Here is an 18,846-nt window from a genome sequence, read left to right as displayed (position 1 = left end):
ATGCTTGGGCTCAAGTGATCTTCCTGCCTCAGCCTCTCAAGTAGGTGGGAATATAGGCACACATGACTGTATTTTAAATCATAAATTCAGATAAAAATTCAGGATATTTTGTTGTTGCTGTTTTAACATTTTTCTATTTTTAAAAGTATTATATACTTATAGGAGATTTCAGCAATAAAACTATTTATAAAAAGAGGAAGTAGGCCAGGCACAGTAGCTCCTATCTGTAATCCCAGTGCTTTAGGAGGCTGAGGTGGACAGATCACCTGAGGTTGGGAGTTCGAGACCAGCCTGACCAACATGAAGAAACCCTGTCTCTACTAAAAATACAAAATTAGCCAGGCATGGTGGCACATGCCTGTAATCCCAGCTACTTGGGAGGCTGAGGCAGGAGAATCACTTGAACCTGGGAGGTGGAAGTTGCGGTGAGCCTGGGCAACAAGAGTGAAAAACTTCGTCTTGAAAACATGTAAAGTCATTTATTTTATTGTTAATATTTTTGTCTTATTCTGTTTAGTGTTCTTTTTCTTGTTTTTTTCTTTCTTTTTTTTTTTTTTTTGAGACAGGTTCTCAGTCCGTCACCCAGGCTAGAGGCAGTGGCACAGTCATGGCTCACCGCAGCCTCAAAATCCTGGGCTCAGGTGATCCTCCCACCTCATTCTCCCAAGTAGCTAGGACTACAGGTGCCATCACACCCGACTAATTTTATTAACATTTTGATATAATTCCTTTGGGGTTTTTTATGCCATGTATGTGAATAGATACATTTGCATGCACATATGTACATGCACACATACATAAACACATACACACATACTTCCACCCAAATACTAGATTCACACTGTGCATACAGTTTTAGTCCTCCTTTCCATTTATTTTTGTGTATTCTTCATTGAAAATAGGATTGAATTTTTTAATAATACCATCAGTAGAGTTGTCAACTTTTCATGTCTATCTTAGACTAGAATAGGGGTTAGCAAATTATGACCCATGGCTATATCTGGCCTGCCATCTGTTTTTGGGTATCCCATGAGCTAAGGATGGTTTTTACATTTTTAAAATGGTTGGAGAAAACAAATCAAATAACAGTAACATTTCAAGACAATGAAAATTTGTTGCAATAGCAGAGTTAAGTAGTTGCAACAGAGACCTACGTATTTTATTCTGGGTTTTGCCTCTTAGCATGCAAAACCTAAATATTTACTTTCTGACCCTTTACTGAAGAAGTTTGTCATCCCTGGAATTAGAATAGAGTTCAAAATATTTCTCCTGTAGGCTGTTTAGTCTGAAGAACTTTAATTTTAAAAGGTAGTAAGTTGACTTTTTAAAAGCATATCGAAATTCTAAATTAGTGGGTTTTTTCTTCTCCTAGATTAGTAGTATATTAAAATCAGTTTTTCACGCCGGGCGCGGTGGCTCAAGCCTGTAATCCCAGCACTTTGGGAGGCTGAGGCGGGTGGATCACGAGGTCGAGAGATCGAGACCATCCTGGTCAACATAGTGAAACCCCGTCTCTACTAAAAATACAAAAAACTAGCTGGGCGTGGTGGCGCGTGCCTGTAATCCCAGCTACTTAGGAGGCTGAGGCAGGAGAATTGCCTGAACCCAGGAGGCAGGCGGAGGTTGCGGTGAGCTGAGATCGCGCCATTGCACTCCAGCCTGGGTAACGAGAGCGAAACTCCGTCTCAAAAAATAAATAAATAAAAAATAAAAATAAAAAAAATAAAATCAGTTTTTCTAGTGTTGTTGCTTTGGAGACTAGAGACATTTTCATAACCTTTAAAAATAGAAATTTTCAGATGAAAACCTTTCTGTGTATCAGAAAGATTTTAGCTCTTTGGAACTATACCAAACTGAGCCTCAGAAGCAGTGTGCTGATATCTTTAAAAATGAAGGAGGAAAAGTATATGAAAATGTTCTAGAGAACCCTGCAAAGAAGTTAAATGGATAGAGGATCTGTTTCAGATCATGTTCTCTTCTTAACATAAGACAAATATCCATGTTCCTGTTACCTGCATCAGCAAATGTGGTTTCTCTTTACATTTAGATAATGGTGAAACTCCTTTATCTTTGTATTGCCTCAATAAAGTCTGACACATTTATTCTCTAAAGCTCAGTTCGTATACATATTTTGAGAACATTTTCTTTGTGAATTCTAGAGTTTACCTAAAATATCTTTTCTTGCTGTTGTTCTATTTAATCCAAATTCCATTTCTTTCTTTGGGGAACAGATATTTCCACAAGTTTCTCCTGCTAGTTTAAGCTGCATGTTTTTCATTAGTAGGGCACAGGTACTTCTCCTTCATCTGATGATTTACACATGATTTACATCCCTCTAGCGCTTCCAGCACCTTACCTCCTTTCCTATATTCCTATATTCTTAGGCCTGTTCCTCTAGTAATAATTAACTTACTTGGGAGGGTGGTTGGTATTCTAGGTTAAAATGAATGCAGACCTGTCCTGGAATATAATAGAAAATTTTCCATGAGTTTTAAGGAAAAAAACATAAAACCTCACAAAAATTTAAGAAATTTTATTTTTGAACTTGGTTGTTTTGGGGTCTATTTCTGAGGAAATTTTCTCTTCCCTCTTTATATTATTTCTAGGGAGGAGTTTTAAAAACACCAAGTGGGTTAAACATTCATTACAAGTAATACTGTTGAACTTCCTGCATTGTGCCAGACATTGTAGGTTCCTTGGGATATTCATACATGAGAGACCCAGGCCCTGCTCTTAGAAAATACATACTTTGGCTGGGCACAGTGGCTCATGCCTGTAATCCCAGCACTTTGGAAAGCCAAGGCTGGTGGATCACATGAGATCAAGAGTTCAAGACCAGCCTGGCAAACGTGGTGAAGCCCGGGAGGTTGCAATGAGCCGAGATTGTGTCATTTCACTCCAGCCTAGACAACAGGATGAGACTCCATCTCAAAAAAAGAAAAAGAAAAAGAAAAGAGAGAAAAAAAATAAGATATACTTTAATTGAAGAAGATTTTCTAGAATTTAAGCAGAGTACACTGTGGGAAAAGGCAGTGAATGGCAAATTAAGCTTGGAGGTTGAGCAGAATGGCCTCTTAGAGAAGAAAGTGTGATGCTTGAGCTAGACCCCAAAAGTTAGGGGGTACAGGTTTGGTGGAGAACACCTGATTATAAATGATTTGTCAAAGGTAGAACCTCAGACTTCGTAGAACAAAAGTTCTCCTTGGCAGAGAGAATCATAATGATAGAGAAAGTTGTCTGGCAGTTGCTAGGAATCTGTCTGGCAAGTTGATATAGACCAGGTAGATGTCATCATTTGGGTGGGCAAGGCAAACGTAGCAGAAGTTTAAGAAGAGCTTATTTAGCATAGTAAGGACTTTTAACTTCCTCCTCTATCTAGAACAATTAGTAAGCTTAAAGTTGCTTACTTGATGTTTTCATGTATTATCTAATTTAATCCTTAAAACAACCTTCTGAGGTATTAAAACAACCCTCTGAGGTATTGCTACCCCTCTTTTACAAAAACCAAACTGAAGTTTGGGAAGATGAAGTAACTTTCTCAAGGTCACACAACTAGTAAGTGGCAGAAAAGGATTCAGATTCAGGAATTCTAATTTTCAAAACCTGACTCCTACTAGATAAGTGGCACTGGGAGAGCTGCTGAAGAACTTTAAATATTAGTGAGGTGACATTATCAGTTTTATGTTTTATAAAGATCACTTAGGTATTATCATTGGGCTCCAATATTAAAACTTATATATTCATCTAATACTTCATAGAATCATCTTTACTGATCATTATATTAAAGCTATAATCTAATCTCTCCCCTTAGACACGTAAGACTAAGGGGAGAGATTAGGCTTAGAACTCCAGAAACTGCTATCAGCCAAAATAGGTGCAGCAGTGTGTTTGTTATCTCTTGATCAACTTACAATGACTAATTTTATGTGATAATATCTGTGTGACAGTGTATAATAGATATAAGGAGACAGAGGATTCTCATACTGAGATAGCAAGACAAAAATTTTTTGGTCAGTAGTTTGGTTTGATGTGTATTTAGAGTAAATTCACCTGTTTAAGTATTATTGAGCTATTCTAGACACCAAGGTACATCAGTGAACAAAGCAGACAAAAATGGAACTCACATTCCAGTTAGTAAATTTTAGTAGTTATATTAAAACACTTGGTATACTACAAACAGATATAAAATTAAGGTAGCTGATTGTGATGATAGGGCAAATGTAAATCTAGATTTGCGTCTTACTGAAATGAAACTAAACCAGTGGTCCAGACAGCTTAAAAGTGTTGGTAGTTTATTGAAATTCTTCTTCTGCTTCAAAGAATTACAAGAGACACCTTCTCCATCTGGAAGCTCTGCAAATGTGTATATTCGTTTTGGTAGAGACAACAAGTCCTTTTGTAGTTACTGTAGAGCTTATACCATTTAAATTATTTCTATAGTTCTCATGTCATTCCTTACACAAATAGACTGAGAATCAAACAACAGAAATGTGCTCGTCTTAAAACCTTACTTTCACGTGGCTAAAACTGGTGTCTTTTAATTGTTTTCTCAATTATTTTTAATAATTTCCCAACATCAAGGTTAAGGAAATATAAACCAGGAGGTACAAATTAACAGGTTTTGTTGTTGTTGTTGTTGTTGATTTTTTATTTTTTGAAACAGAGTGTCACTGTCAACCAGGCTGGAGTACAGTGGCACAATCTCGGCTCACTGCAACCTCCACCTCATGTTCAAACGATTCTTCTGCCTCAGCTTCCTGGTAGCTGGGATTACAGGTGTGCACAACCCCTAGCTAGTTTTTGTATTTTTAGTAGAGATGGGGGTTCACTATATTGACCAGGCTGGTCTCAAACTCCTGACTTCAAGTGATCCACCCACCTTGGCCTCCCAGAGTGCTGAGATTACAGGCATGAACCACCACACTCAGCCAAATTCAGTTTTGACACGGTTTTGTTTGAACCAGATAGGAAATCAGTCAGCATGTTTGAAACTACCAAATTTTGGTTCTTTATGAACCGGGTATGTTAGATAAAATAGCTAATAGTGTTACTGTTTTTAAAAACAGAGCCACCTTTAAAATAGCATAAAGTATTTTATCAATAAAAAAATACCATTTTGAAGTGTTTTCAAATGTGACAATAAACAAATGAGTCTTCAGTTTAAATTTAATAGCAAAATTGGCTGAGCACAGTGGTTCATGCCTGTAATCCCAGCACTTTGGGAGGCCAAGATGGATCCCTCGGGAGTTCAAGACCAGCCTAGGCAACACGGTGAACTCCTGTCTCTATAAAAAATATGAAAACTAGCTGGGGCTGGGCGTGGTGGTGCGCACCTGTGGTTCCAGCTGCAGGAGAGACTGGGGTGGGCAGATCACTTGAATCTGGGAAGTGGAGGTTGCAGTGAGCCATGATTGCACTATTGCACTGCAGCCTGGACAACAGAGTGAGACACTGTCAATAAACAAATAACCAATCAACAAAAATAGATTTGACACTGTAATTAAAAATTGTAAGTTCTACCCAGATAATTTTTATTGCTTTTGTTCCATGAAGTTCAAGATTGTACCTTGGACAAATCATTGATAATTGGGTGTTCTTGATTATGATGGTGCTTTGGGTCGTTTCTCTATTGTTTATTTTTAATGTTGACATTAAACTTTTTTTCAGAGTTAATTGGCAAGGCATTGCAGAAATCACACTTATAAATTTTAAACAGATAAGATATAGTCAAAATCCTTTTGCAAAGAAGTGTTTGGTTTCACAAAGTTAATTTCATGTTGGAAAATTCAAATCAATTTAGCTATAGTAAGTTATCTATGGTAAATAAATCTATTTAAAGAGTATATTTTTCCTACCATTTTATTGTTATCGAAACAGTACTTATTTTTGTTATCACTTTAAAATATTCAGAAATGTTGTTCATGTATCTTTCTTATCAGTTTTAGATGTTGTGTTTCAAAAATATGTTCTTATAACATATTTGTTATAAGGAGTCAAGTTAGGCTAGACGTGGTGGCTCATGCCTGTAATCCCAGGTCAGGAGTTCGAGATCAGCCTGACCAACATGGAGAAACCCTGTCTTTACTAAAAATACAAAATTAGCTGGGCGTGGTGGCACATGCCTGTAATCTCAGCTGCTCAGGAGGCTGAGGCAGGAGAATCACTTGAACCCAGGAGGCAGAGGTTGCAGTGAGCTGAGATCACGCCATTGCACTCCAGCTTATATGACAAGAGCGAAACTCCATCTCAAAAAAGAAGTCAAGTTAGAGATAAACTAATTTTTTTTAGTAAGAAGATTTTATAGGTGCTTCATTTATAAGACATATTTTCTGTAATTGGTTCCTCATTATAACGTATTTCCTTGCTAGATTCTCTCTTTCCTCTTTTATAAAATTGGAAAGAAAATAAATCCTTTTTTAGTAAAAGGAAAACTAGGCTGGGCACAGTGGCTCACACCTGTAACCTCAGCACTTTGGAAGCCTGAGGCAGGAGGATCACTTGAACTCAGGCAACATAGTAAAACCCTATCTGTACAAAAAATAAAAATAAAAATTAGCCAGGTATGGTGGTACATGCCTGTGGTCCCAGATACTTGGGAAGCTAAGGTGGGAGGATCGTTTGAGCCTGAGAGTTTGAGGCTACAATGAGCCATGATTGTGCCACTACACTCCAGCCCGGGTGACAGAGTGAGACCTTATCTCAAAAAGAAAAAAAGAAAAATTCATTTAGAACTAATCTGTCTGTTGGGGCTTTTGCATAATGCCATGCAAGTTGTTCCCTCTGCAAGTACACCTGGCTTAAGGCAGTGAGTGGAGCCTGAAATTCAGCCCACATTCCATTCTTCTAGCTGTGTGCCTTTAACAGGGAAGCATTCACCTGGAGGAAGATTTGCCTTTTTTCCAATTCACACAGAGACAATATAGGCTAGTGGCTGCGTCTTTTCTTCTTCAGACATGTTAGAATACTGAACTCAAATTGTCTCAGGCTTTATCCTAAAAGACAGGAATTGGAGAGGTCATTATTTTTGGTAGCCTCTTGGCTGTGGCATTTGGGCATCATTGATTCAAATCCTTTCCCTTGAATATCATTCTTTCCCTCCCTGAGGTCTTTGCCCAATTGTAGCCTGCCTTCCTGAGGGTTTCCCTGACCTCTGCATTTAAAATTGTAACCACTTTCCCCAACACTCTCTATTTTTCTTTCCTCTTAACTTTTTAAAAATTTGTTGGCCATTTGTATATCTTTTTTAGAGAAATGTCTGTTCTGATCATTTGTCCATTTTTAAATTAGAGGGTTTTGGTTTGATTCTTTTTTCCCTGTTGAGATGCTTGAGTTCCTTGTATATTGTAGATATTAATCCCCTGTCAGATAAGTAGTTTGCATATATTTTCTCCCATTCTGTAGGTTGTCATTTCACTCTTGATTATTTCTTTTGCTATGCAGAAGCTTTTTAGTTTGATATAATTCTGTTAATTTTTGCTTTTGTTACCTATGCTATTGAGGTCTCATTCATAAAATCTTTTCCCAGACCAATGTCCTGAAGTGTTTCATCTTTGTTTTCTCCTGGTAGTTTTATTGTTTCAGGTCTTACATTTAGGTCTTTGATCTATTTTGACCTGATTTTTGTATAGGGTGAGAGGTGGGAGTCCAGTTTCATTCTTCTGCATATAGGTATATCTAATTTCCTTTGTACCATTTATTGGAGAAACTATCTTTCCCCCAATTAGTGTTCTTTGCACCTTTGTCAAAAATCAGTTGGCTGGGGCAGGTTCAGTGGCTCATGTAATCCCAGCACTTTGGGAGGCTGAAGTGGGCAGATCACATGAAGCCAGGAGTTTGAGACCAGTCTGACCAGCATGGTGAAATTCCATCTCTACTAAAAATATAAAAATTAGCCGGGTGTGGTGGCACACCCCTGTAATCCTAGCTATTCAGGAGGCTGAGCACAAGAATTGCTTGAACCCAGGAGATGGAGGTTGCAGTGAGCCAAGAAGACTCCACTGCATTCCAGGCTTGGCTACAGAGCAAGACTCTGTCTCCAAAAATATATATATTTTTAAAAATCAGTTGACTATATATGTGAATTAATGTCTAGGTTCTGTATTCTGTTCCATTGGTCTATATGTCTTATTTTTATGCCAGTACCACGCTTTTTTGGCTACTACAACTTTGTATTATATTTTGAGGTCTGTTAGTATTTTGCCTCCAGTTTTGTTCTTTTTGCTGAAGACTATTTTGCCTATTTGGGGTCTTTTATAGTTCCATACAACTTTTAGAATTATTTTTGTATTTCTGTGAAGGATATCATTGGTATTTTGATAGGAGTTGCATTGAATTTATAAATTGCTTTGGGGGTAGTATTGTCATTTTAACAATATTATTTCTATCCATGAGTATAGGATGTCTATTTGTATTCAATTTTTTCTAGGTATTTCAATTTTATTTTTTGTGGCTATTGTGAATGAGATTGCCATCTTGATTTTTTCAGCTAGTTTGCTGTTTTGCGTATAGAGATATTACTGATTGTCGTGTATTTATTTTGTGTCTTGCAACTTTACTGAAGTTATCAGTTCTAAGGGGTTTTTGGTAGAGTCTTTAGTTTTTTCTATATATAATATACTGTTGTCTACAAACAGGGACATTTGACTTCCTCTCTTCCAACATGAATGCCTTTTATTTCTTTGTCTTACCTTATTGCTCCAGCTAGGGCTTCCAGTACAATGTTGACTAAGAGTGGTGAGAGTGAGCATCGTTTTCTTGTTTCAGTTCTTAGACGAAACGCTTTCAGCTTTTCCCCATTCACTAAGACGTTAGCTATGGATCATGAGGTCACATTTTACTTGGGGAAAAAGAGGTATAGTATTATGTGCTGTTTCATAGCAGCCGACATCTGATTTACTTAAGCCTGTTAGTGTTATAGATAACACTAGCATTTCCTATCTTAAGAGAGTTTATTGTCTAGTTGGAGAGAAAACAAGTCAGTATCTTCTTGGCTTTATTATCTGTAATCACTTTTAAATTAGACATTGAAAGTAAATAGGAGATCTTTATGGTAATAAAAATTTCCAGCTTCGAGATATGGATTAGAAATTTTGTATCTGAGTCTTATTTTATATTTGTTTTTGTAAGCTAAAATTTATAAACATTTTCTAACTTTTCTAATTATTAATGATTAATTGAGATTATACCATTTTACTTTTCTTTAGTTATTCAGACTAATATATCACCAAGATGAAGAACTTATAGCAGTATATATAAGTAGATATGAGAATATAATAACTTTACCTGTAGTAGAACCTGCTGATTTTACCAATCTTTTAAAGCCCATTTTTAATGGAGTATCTATTTGACTTCATGAATATTCTGTAAATCTGTAGTTCTTGTAGGCTTGTGTATAATCATGACTAAAAACATTACTAATTATTTTTGTTTCTGCATAATTATTCACTTAGTATTTATAGATTTACATGACGTAGATTGACCAATTACATTTTTTTGTCTCCTGCAACTGGCATGTAATTAACATAGTACTTCATAACTGCAGGTATGCATAGGTAATGGTAGTATTCAAGGTAAATGCAAAAAAAAAAAAAAAGGAATAATGCTGTACATTCTTAGCTAATTTAGTCTGTTTAAGGGAAACCTTACTGAAATACAGTTCAAGTTTTCATTTTCATTGTGAATAAAGAAGAGAACTTTTATTATTTCTGGTACCTCTCTATCTCTTTTATACAGTACTGTTCACAGAACTGTTTCGTGATTTTAAGTGAACAAAATCAGACTTCAGAATAATATATAATGTCTCATTTTTGTTTAATGTATGTTTATGCTTTCTTCTTAGTAGAATATACACTAGAATTTTGACACTGGTTATCTTTGGGTGCATGCAAGTACTTATAATAGCCTCTCTTTTATAAAGAACATTAATATATGTTATTTTTTCCCTTTTCAGAATCTGATATTGATGCTGCTGCTGCAATGATGCTTTTAAATACTTCTATAGAACAAGGAATTTTAGAATGTAAGCAATCATTTTTTGAAAAAAATTTTAGTGCCTTTTCAAATCTAACTTTAATTGCAAAATAACTTACAGGCAAAATTACTTCTTTCCAACCAAATTGTATCTTAATCTGAGTAACTCTGTTTCTGTTTTATTATACTTTCTTTTTTTTTTTTTTTTTTTTTTGAGATGGAGTTTCGCTCTTGTTACCCAGGCTGGAGTGCAATGGCGCCATCTTGGCTCACTGCAACCTCCACCTCCTGGGTTCAGGCAATTCTCCTGCCTCAGCCTCCTGAGTAGCTGGGACTACAGGCAAGCGCCACCATGCCCAGCTAATTTTTTGTATTTTTAGTAGAGACGGGGTTTCACCATGTTGACCAGGATGGTCTCGATCTCTCGACCTCGTGATCCACCCGCCTCGGCCTCCGAAAGTGCTGGGATTACAGGCTTGAGCCACCGCGCCCGGCTTTATTATACTTTCATTAATTTATGTGAGCAATTGAGAGATGGAAGTTAATACTGTGATTTTTTTTTTTTTACATTGACCAAGAAGTGAAGAAAAATATAACATATTTAGAAAATAAGCTTGAAGAGCTAAAAGTAAAAATGAAAATATAAACAAGAAAATATAGTAAGTAAAGTATATTTGTGAACTTGGACTAAGAAAAGCTTTAATATACAAAATGCAAAATTCTTAAAGAAAAAATGGGTAAATTTAATAAAACATCAAAATTTTAGCCTTCTGGTTAGACATGGTGGCTCATACCTGTAATCCTAGCACTTTGGGGAGGCTGAGGCAGGTGGATCACTTGAGACCGGGAGTTCCAGACCAGCCTGGGCAACATGGCAAAACTCCATCTCTACAAAAAATATGAAACTTAGCCATATGTGGTGGTGCATGCCTGTAGTCCCAGCTACTCGGGCCACTGAGGTGGGAGAATTGCTTGAACCTGGGAGTCAGAGGTTGCAGTGAGCCATCAGCATGCCACTGCACTCCAACTTGGGTGACAGAATGAGACTCTGTCTCAAAAAAATAAATAAAAACAAAAAAATTAGCATTTTGACAAAAAGTATATCTAAGAAAAGCAACTAAAATGCTGGAGACAAAGTTTTCTCCATCTGTAACAAAGGATTTCTATCAAGTGTATACATAAAAGGATTCTACAAGTAAGAAATAAGAAAACAGTTCAACCAAAAAGTCAGCAAAATATATGACGAGGTGGGTCTTAGAAGAGGAAATGTATGTGGGCAATGTACATGTGAAAAGAGGTGCAACTTCTCTAGAAATTGGGGAAACACAAAATGAGACAATATTGAGATAACTTTTTTGTCCATAAAATTATAAAAAATTTAAGTGATTGATAATAGTGTTAAGTAGGGAATAAGTTTTGTCATACACTGTTGGGAGTAAATTGGTACAACCATTTTGGAGGGCAATTTGAGAATACCAATTATAATTTAAAATGTATGTATCCCTTAGCAATTTTTTCATATCTCTTTTTAAAAATTACTTGCATATATTCAAGAAAAGGCATCCGGAAGGATTTGTATTGCAGCATGATTTATACTAATGAAAAATTGGAAACAGCCCAAGTATTAACACGGAATTGATTAGCTAAATAGTGGTACATTCATATTGAGGCATTCTTTGTTAGCAATTGAAAATAGATGTTCTTTGGAAAAGTCAAGACATTATTAAATGGTTTTTAAATGTTTCAAATTAGTGCTTGCAGAATGATACGATCTGGGTAAAAAAGTTAAAAATCTACAAAGCATCATTAATCTAAAACATTTACTCCTCAAGAATAGTAGAGTAGTTTAAAATGGTCTGTTTTTGCAACCAAATCATTTGACCTATTGATGGAAGTTTTATTTTCCACAGGTGAGAAGCCTCTTCCTATTAAAACAGCATTGCAAAAAAAAAGGAGTTATGGCAATGCATTTCATCATCCCAGTGCTGTACGATTACAAGAGAGTGATTCTTTAGCCGCCAGCATTGATCCAAAAGAAGATCACAATTACAGTGCAAGTAGCATGGCAGCACAGCGTTGCGCATCCAGGTCTAGCGTGTCTTCCCTGTCTTCTGTGGATGAGGTATATGAATTTATCCCAAAGAGTAGCCATGTGGGAAGTGATGGCAGTGAAGGATTTCACAGTGAAGAAGATACAGACGTTGATTATGAAGATGATCCTCTTGGAGACAGTGGCTATGCATCACAGCCTTGTGCAAAAATCTCTGAAAAAGGGCAGTCAGGCAAAAAGATGCGAAAACAGACATGTCAAGAAATTGATGAGGAGCTCAAAGAGGCAGCTGGATCTCTGCTCCACCTTGCTGGAATTCGTACCTGTTTAGGTTCCCTAATAAGTACTGCAAAGACACAAAATCAAAAACAACGGAAAAAATAGAAATACTTAAAGTGTGGCAATACTTTCACTTAATTCTTTACAAGGGATATCAAAGCCATAATGGACTGCGTTAGTTTTAGGGTAGGGAAGGGATACTAATTACTTATTTCTTTCAAAACATTTTTGGTTTTTGGTTTTTAAAATTTTTATTAAACAATTGCTGTCAGGATCATGCCTGATCGGAAATATATGATGTGAAGTCCCAAAAGCATAATTTTTGTGATAAGTGTCTCCAAGATTTGGAAATTTTTATATAAGAATATCCCCAACCTCTGTCTTAAACTTGTAGGACAAAAATCCTTCCTTCTGTTAATATGTCAGAATGTAAGATTTGGCAACTATATCAATTTTTTTCATTTTTTTTTCCAATCTGTAACTATAGTTACTGATCCAGCTAAAAATTTTGCTGATGTCTTTTTCATATACTTCTCTCCTGACACACAGTCTGGTAGGATAAGATTGAATTTTTTTAACTTTGTCTTATTTTGTTTTTAATTATTTTTTTGTTGTGGTGTGAGCAAAGTTAAACATAAATTGAAAAACATCCTGCTATTTAGAAAGTTTCTTATGGTTGCATAGGTAGAGAATACAACAAAGGGTTCTAAGATTTAGAAAAGGGAATTTCGTGGTATCATTTCATCTAAGAACACTCCCAATTCCTATTACGATGGTAGCTTTGAAGTGTTTTTACTTCACAGATACTGCATAGCATTTATTGGGGCCTTTATTTCTTTCCCAAGGTGCTTTGCAAACATTGTTTAAGTTTTAGCCACTAGCTGCCTTTGTTGAGTATAAGTTATCCAGTGAGAGGAGATAGCCAATAAAATATGTTAAGGAGTACGCCCATTTTGACACACTTGTAGTAAGAGAATCTTTCATTTGCCTGCCTCATGTACTGCATTCTCAGAATCTTGTAATAGGAATGGAGTGTAATGAAACATTTTGAGTACTGATTACATATGTCATCATAAATAAAGTAGGTCATTTAGGAAAAAACTTCTGTCCAAGCTTTGTATGAATTAAATTCATAAGTATACCAAATTAAATGTTAACAGATTTAGTGCAATTTTACAGACAAAATACTTTGATGAATTTCAAAATTCATCTAAAATTAGATCTTATACAATACACCCTTTTGAGGACACAGTGTAATAACCTATAGTGCCATTGATCCATGATGAAAAGATTTTCTGGTACTATTCCAAAAGTGCTTTGACTAAGTATCTTAAGTATTTGAACAGTCTGTTTATATGAGACAGTTTTTCATAGTATCATTTGTATAGTTTGATTAGATTATTTGGAAACAACAGGATGCTAAACTAAACTTATTCATTGTTTCTTTTTTTTTTTTTTACAATAGTAGAAGCAACTTTTCAAAAGTTCAGTCTTATGCTGCATCCTAAGTCATAGACAATGATCTTGTTTTCATTATTCTAATAGATTATGTACATATGTACACATACATACACAACATGCACAGTCAAGGTAACAATGTTGACTTGATGCTTTTAGCTGTGTCTATGATTATAAAGCATTTTTTAAGAGACAAATATTTTAACTTTTATTTCAGCAAAACTGTCATGATTTTAAAAACTTTTTTCTCAGTTGACAAGACTTGAAGTCAGGCTAACAGTATTAATGTTCTCTGTTCTGTTTCCATGTTAAATTTAATTTAACCTGGATAGCCACATTAATGAATTGGTGCTGTCAAAATACAGTAATTTTTAAATTTGTTGATGAAAAATAGCATACAGGCTGAGGTATTTGGGTTTTTCTTTATATAGGTCACATCTACATAAAATAGCTAAACTGAGTTAACTTTTATTATAGACAGTGAATAAAACACCAAAAAACCAAAAATGCTTTAACCACAGTATAAATTATAAAAAGATTACACACATCATTTTAATATCTAAGTTATTTACCATAGCCTTCTGCATAGACTTTAGGAACAGTGTTTCAGTGATCTGATACCAGTTTATTTTGTTCTGAAATTCTGTATCACAAATGTGCCACCTGGTCTCTATCCATTAGATGATTACTCTTTAGAAGAAAAGGAAAGTGATCTAAGAGAAGCAGAGTTAGTTCGGGCTCTAGTAGGGATCTTCAGAGTTATTTTGTCTTGATGTATGTAACAGTAATTCTTTACATCTTTTGATTTTTCTCTTCCTTTTTATGCATTCTTCCCCCAAATTTAAATGTTTTAGTTATATTCATCACTAGCAAGGATGATAAACATTTGTGCACTGAAAGCTAACAGGGAGACGTTACACAATATTTTACAGTTTCTTAAACATAATTTAGTGCATCACCTTCCACTTGCTAATATACCAAGTCAGTTGTTTTCAAGGGGGAGAACCTTTTAAATTATGGTCCTCCAATTACTCCTTCCATTGAGATTATGCTTATTCCTCAGGTGTTTTGAGAAACATGGCTAATAACCACACAATTAAGTAGAGTCATTCCAAGTCCTATGGACTGGAAATTGTATTCCCAATAATATGCAAATTTTCCTGTAATAAAAACAACTTGGAAACTCCAAGGAAGTTCACATGTTTTCCAGCATATCCTAAAACTGTGATTTAAGCTAACATATAATTTGCCTTACATCAAAACAATACAAGTTTTGTTACAACTGATTCCAGTAGATCCCTAGTAAAAAGCTTTGATTCAGCACAATTGTTCATCTTTCACATCCCAAATAGAATCAGTGTTTCTTGAATATATATTTTTGAAAGTTTTTTGTGCAATATATTACTAAATCAGTTATTTTACTTTTCAAATTCAGAGAAAGAAAACAGATTACCTGAATTCATGGAAAAGGTGGATCACCTCCCTTTTTCCACCTTCAAGCCTTTCCTGTCCTCATAGCCAGCATGACTTCTTTTAACTTGAATTCCTTTGTATATAGTATAGCTAGGTATATATATTTTTTCTTTTGCTACTTTCTGAGGCATTACGTAAAGAGTTCATACTAGATGTTCAGTTCAATATACTTTAGCACAAAGTCAAACTAGAGAATGTGTAAAAGAGGGAATGTATGTGTCTTCGTAGACCAGGAGGCCTTTCCCAGCAATTTAAGCAAAAGATGTGAATACTTCACAAAGCTGTAAAGACCATTGTCTTAAATACTACAACACCTTAACACCCTTTTGTGAACACCATAGCGTTTATTTAAGAAACTTTGAGGCTTTCTGGTTTACATATATCTTATAGGGTTTTTTTTTTTTAGTTTGAAATGTGTAAGCTTTGATTTAAACCAAGTTTACTTCAATATGTTAATGATGTAGTAAAAATATTTATTGAAAGGCAAATTGGAGTATTTTAATATTATACCTGCCATTTTTTTCTTAAAGCATATTCTTTGCATCTAACTGCCAGTGCCATTGTCAAAACTTATTTTTTAAATTGTTGTACATTTCTTATTAAACTAAGTGCTTAATTTTAAAGTATTGTTGCCATCATATAGTGTATAAAAACATATAATTGCCAATTCATTGTAACTATTATTTATTTTTAAATGAAAGTGTAAGAATGCTTTCTGATTCAACAAATTAGTTATCAAACTGTTTTATTCTTTTTTCTGATGTCGCATAAAAATTGTCCCAGTTTGAGTTATAACTGCCAGTAGATGACCAGTCACAAGTGAGCCACTTCTCCATTGCCAGTCTTTGCTCATATTAAAAACAACTTACAAATGCTTAGTTTTTGTATCTAATCTCTGGTTATTAAAATGTTTTATAAAGTTTATTTTTACCAAAGAGAAGCAATCCATTATGACAAAGTATTGCATAATAAACTTTGGTTTATAACATTTTTGTGCTTTATCTGATCTTTTGTAGGATAGAGTGGGGACAGGGGCAGGGTCGTAGGGCAGATGTGGTGGCTCATACTTCTACAGGCATTTTCCATACAAAGTTGGAGTCAGGGAAATTATAAAATAGTTTCATTTCAAAAATTAGTTAAAGTACCATTTTTGTGTGATTTTTAGATGTTATCTTAATTATTGAAAGCTAAAACAACATTGTTATTATCTTCCTAAAGTTGAACTTCTTTTCCTGTTAATTTACATATATCTGAAATATTTTGAAATATAACTGGGAAAAATGGAGTAGAATGTGAAACCAGCCTGGCCAATATGATGAAACCCTGTCTCTACTAAAATCACAAGAGTTGGCTGAGCACAGTGGCTAACGCCTGTAATCGCAGCACTTTGGAAGGCCAAGGTGGGCAGAGTTCGAGACCAACCTGACCAATATGGAGAAACCCCATCTCTACTAAAAATACAAAAAATTAGCTGGGCATGGTGGCACATGCCTGTAATCCCAGCTACTTGGGAGGCTGGGGCAAGAGAATCACTTGAACCCAGGAGTCGGAGGTTGCAGTGAGCCAAGATTACACCATTGTACTCCAGCCTGGGCAACAAGAGTGAAACTCCATCTCAAAAAAAAAAAAAAAAAAACAAAATACAAAAATTAGCCAGGTATAGTGGTGAACACCTGTAATCCCAGCTACTCAGGAGGCCAAGGCATGAGAATTGCTTGAACCTGGGAGGTTGCTGTGAGCCGAGATACCACCACCACACTCCAGCCTACATGATAGAGTAAAACCATCTCAAAAACATAAAAAGAATGTCATCAAGAGCTTTATGCCAATAAATTCAACAACTTCAGCAAATTTAAATGCAACAAGAAAATCCAAACTAAAAATGGGCAAAATACCTGAACAGACACCTCACCAGAAAAGATAAACAGATCACACTCATTGATATTTACCCAAATGAGTTGAAAACATGTCTAAACAGAAACCTGCACACAATTGTTATAGCAGCTTTGTTCATAATTGCCAAAACTTGGAAGCAAATAAGATGTTCTTCAGTAGGCAAATGTATAAACTGTGATATATCCAGACAACAGACTATTATTATACAGCAATTTTTTAAAAAGCTATCGACACATCTGCAAGAAGATACACACATGATGAAAAAGATCATGAAAAGATACTTGACATCACTAATTACTAGGGAAATGCAAATAAAAATAATGAGATACCACCTCATATCCATTAGAATGGCTACTATTAAAAGGTTAAAAAAAAAACACCAAAACTAAATGACAAGTGTTAGCAAGGATTAGAACACTTGTACAGCCACAATGGAAAGCAGTATGGAATTCAAAATAGTCCAGTCACTGTGAAAAGCAGTATGGAACTTCCTCAAGAAATTAAAAAGACCAGCAATTCCACTTCTGGGTACGTACCCAAAAGAATTGAAAGGTTCTCAGGCCAGGCATAGTGGCTCACACCTGTAATTCCAGCACTTTAGGAGGCCAAGGCAGGCAGATCACAAGTTCAGGAGTTCAAGACCAGCCTGGCCAACACAGTGAAATCCTGTCTTGACTAAAAATGCAAAAATTAGCTGGATGTGGTTGTGAGTGTTTGTAATCAGCTACTTGGGAGGCTGAGGCAGAAGAATCACTTGAACCTGGGAGGTGGAGGTTGCAGTGAGCTGAGATCATGCCACTGCACTCTAGCCTGGGTGACAGCTAGACTTCATCTCAAAAAAAAAAAAAAAAGGTTCATATTTGTTTACCCATGCTTAGCCAAAAGGCAGAAGCAACACAAATGTTCATTGATAGATTAATGAATAAAATACGGTACCTACATACAATGGATTTTTTTTTTTTTTTTTTTTTTTTTTTTTGAGATGGAGTCTCACTCTTGTTGCCCAGGCTGGAGTACAATGGTGTGATCTTGGCTCACCACAACCTCTGCCTCTTGGGTTCAAGTGATTCTCCTGCCTCAACCTCCCAAGTAGCTGGGATTACAGGCATGCACCACCACATCTGTCCAATTTTTGTATTTTTAGTAGAGATGGGGTTTCTCCATGTTGGTCAGGTTAGTTTCAAACTCTCGACCTCAGGTGATATGCCTGCCTTGGCCTCCCAAAGTGCTGGGATTACAGGCGTGAGCCACTACGCCCAGCCTATAGAATAGATTATTATTTCACCTCAAAAGAGAAGGGACTTTTGACACAAGCTACAACATGGATGAAACTTGAGGATATCATTGTACGTGAAATAAGCCAGTCAGAAAAAGAAAAATACTGTATGGTACCTACAGTAGTCAAACTGATAAAGACAGAAAGTAGAAAGATGTTTGCCAGGGACTGGAGGAAGAGGGGAATGGGGAGTTGTTTAATGGGCCTGGAATTTGAGTTTTGCAAAATGAAAGCATTTTACAGATTGCACAACAGTGTGAATGTGCTTAACACTACTGAAGTGTACACACAAAAATAGATTAGTAAATGTTATGTACATTTTACCACAATTAAAAAAACAAAATGAGATATCAAGCTATGATGGAAATTTAAACACATATTACTAAGCGAAAGAAGCCGATCTTTGACTTAGTTAAAAGGTTCACTTACTGGGCCTTAGAAGGCT

At 35.7% G+C, this 18,846-nt stretch overlaps 1 protein-coding gene across 5 annotated transcripts in view; it reads left to right on the top strand.

Annotated features, from left to right (window-relative positions):
* Positions 1–18,074, top strand: part of FOXN2 (forkhead box N2) — a 75,035-nt gene extending 56,961 nt beyond the window's left edge. For 4 of the 5 annotated variants that reach the window (XM_074400284.1, XM_074400288.1, XM_074400285.1 and 1 more), the window contains 2 exons: positions 9,950–10,018; positions 11,880–18,074. In XM_074400284.1, the coding sequence (XP_074256385.1) occupies positions 9,950–10,018; positions 11,880–12,403 (593 nt within the window). In that variant the 3' untranslated portion in view covers positions 12,404–18,074. The remainder of the gene's footprint in view (positions 1–9,949; positions 10,019–11,879) is intronic. The other variant, XM_010333614.3, reaches the window with a different exon arrangement.
* Positions 18,075–18,846: the final 772 nt, after the last annotated feature.

This window comes from Saimiri boliviensis, chromosome 1 (genome assembly GCF_048565385.1).
Source record: "Saimiri boliviensis isolate mSaiBol1 chromosome 1, mSaiBol1.pri, whole genome shotgun sequence".
Taxonomy (NCBI): domain Eukaryota; kingdom Metazoa; phylum Chordata; class Mammalia; order Primates; family Cebidae; genus Saimiri; species Saimiri boliviensis.
Note: the sequence above shows the minus strand (reverse complement) of the source record. Positions and strands in the feature narration are given on the sequence as shown.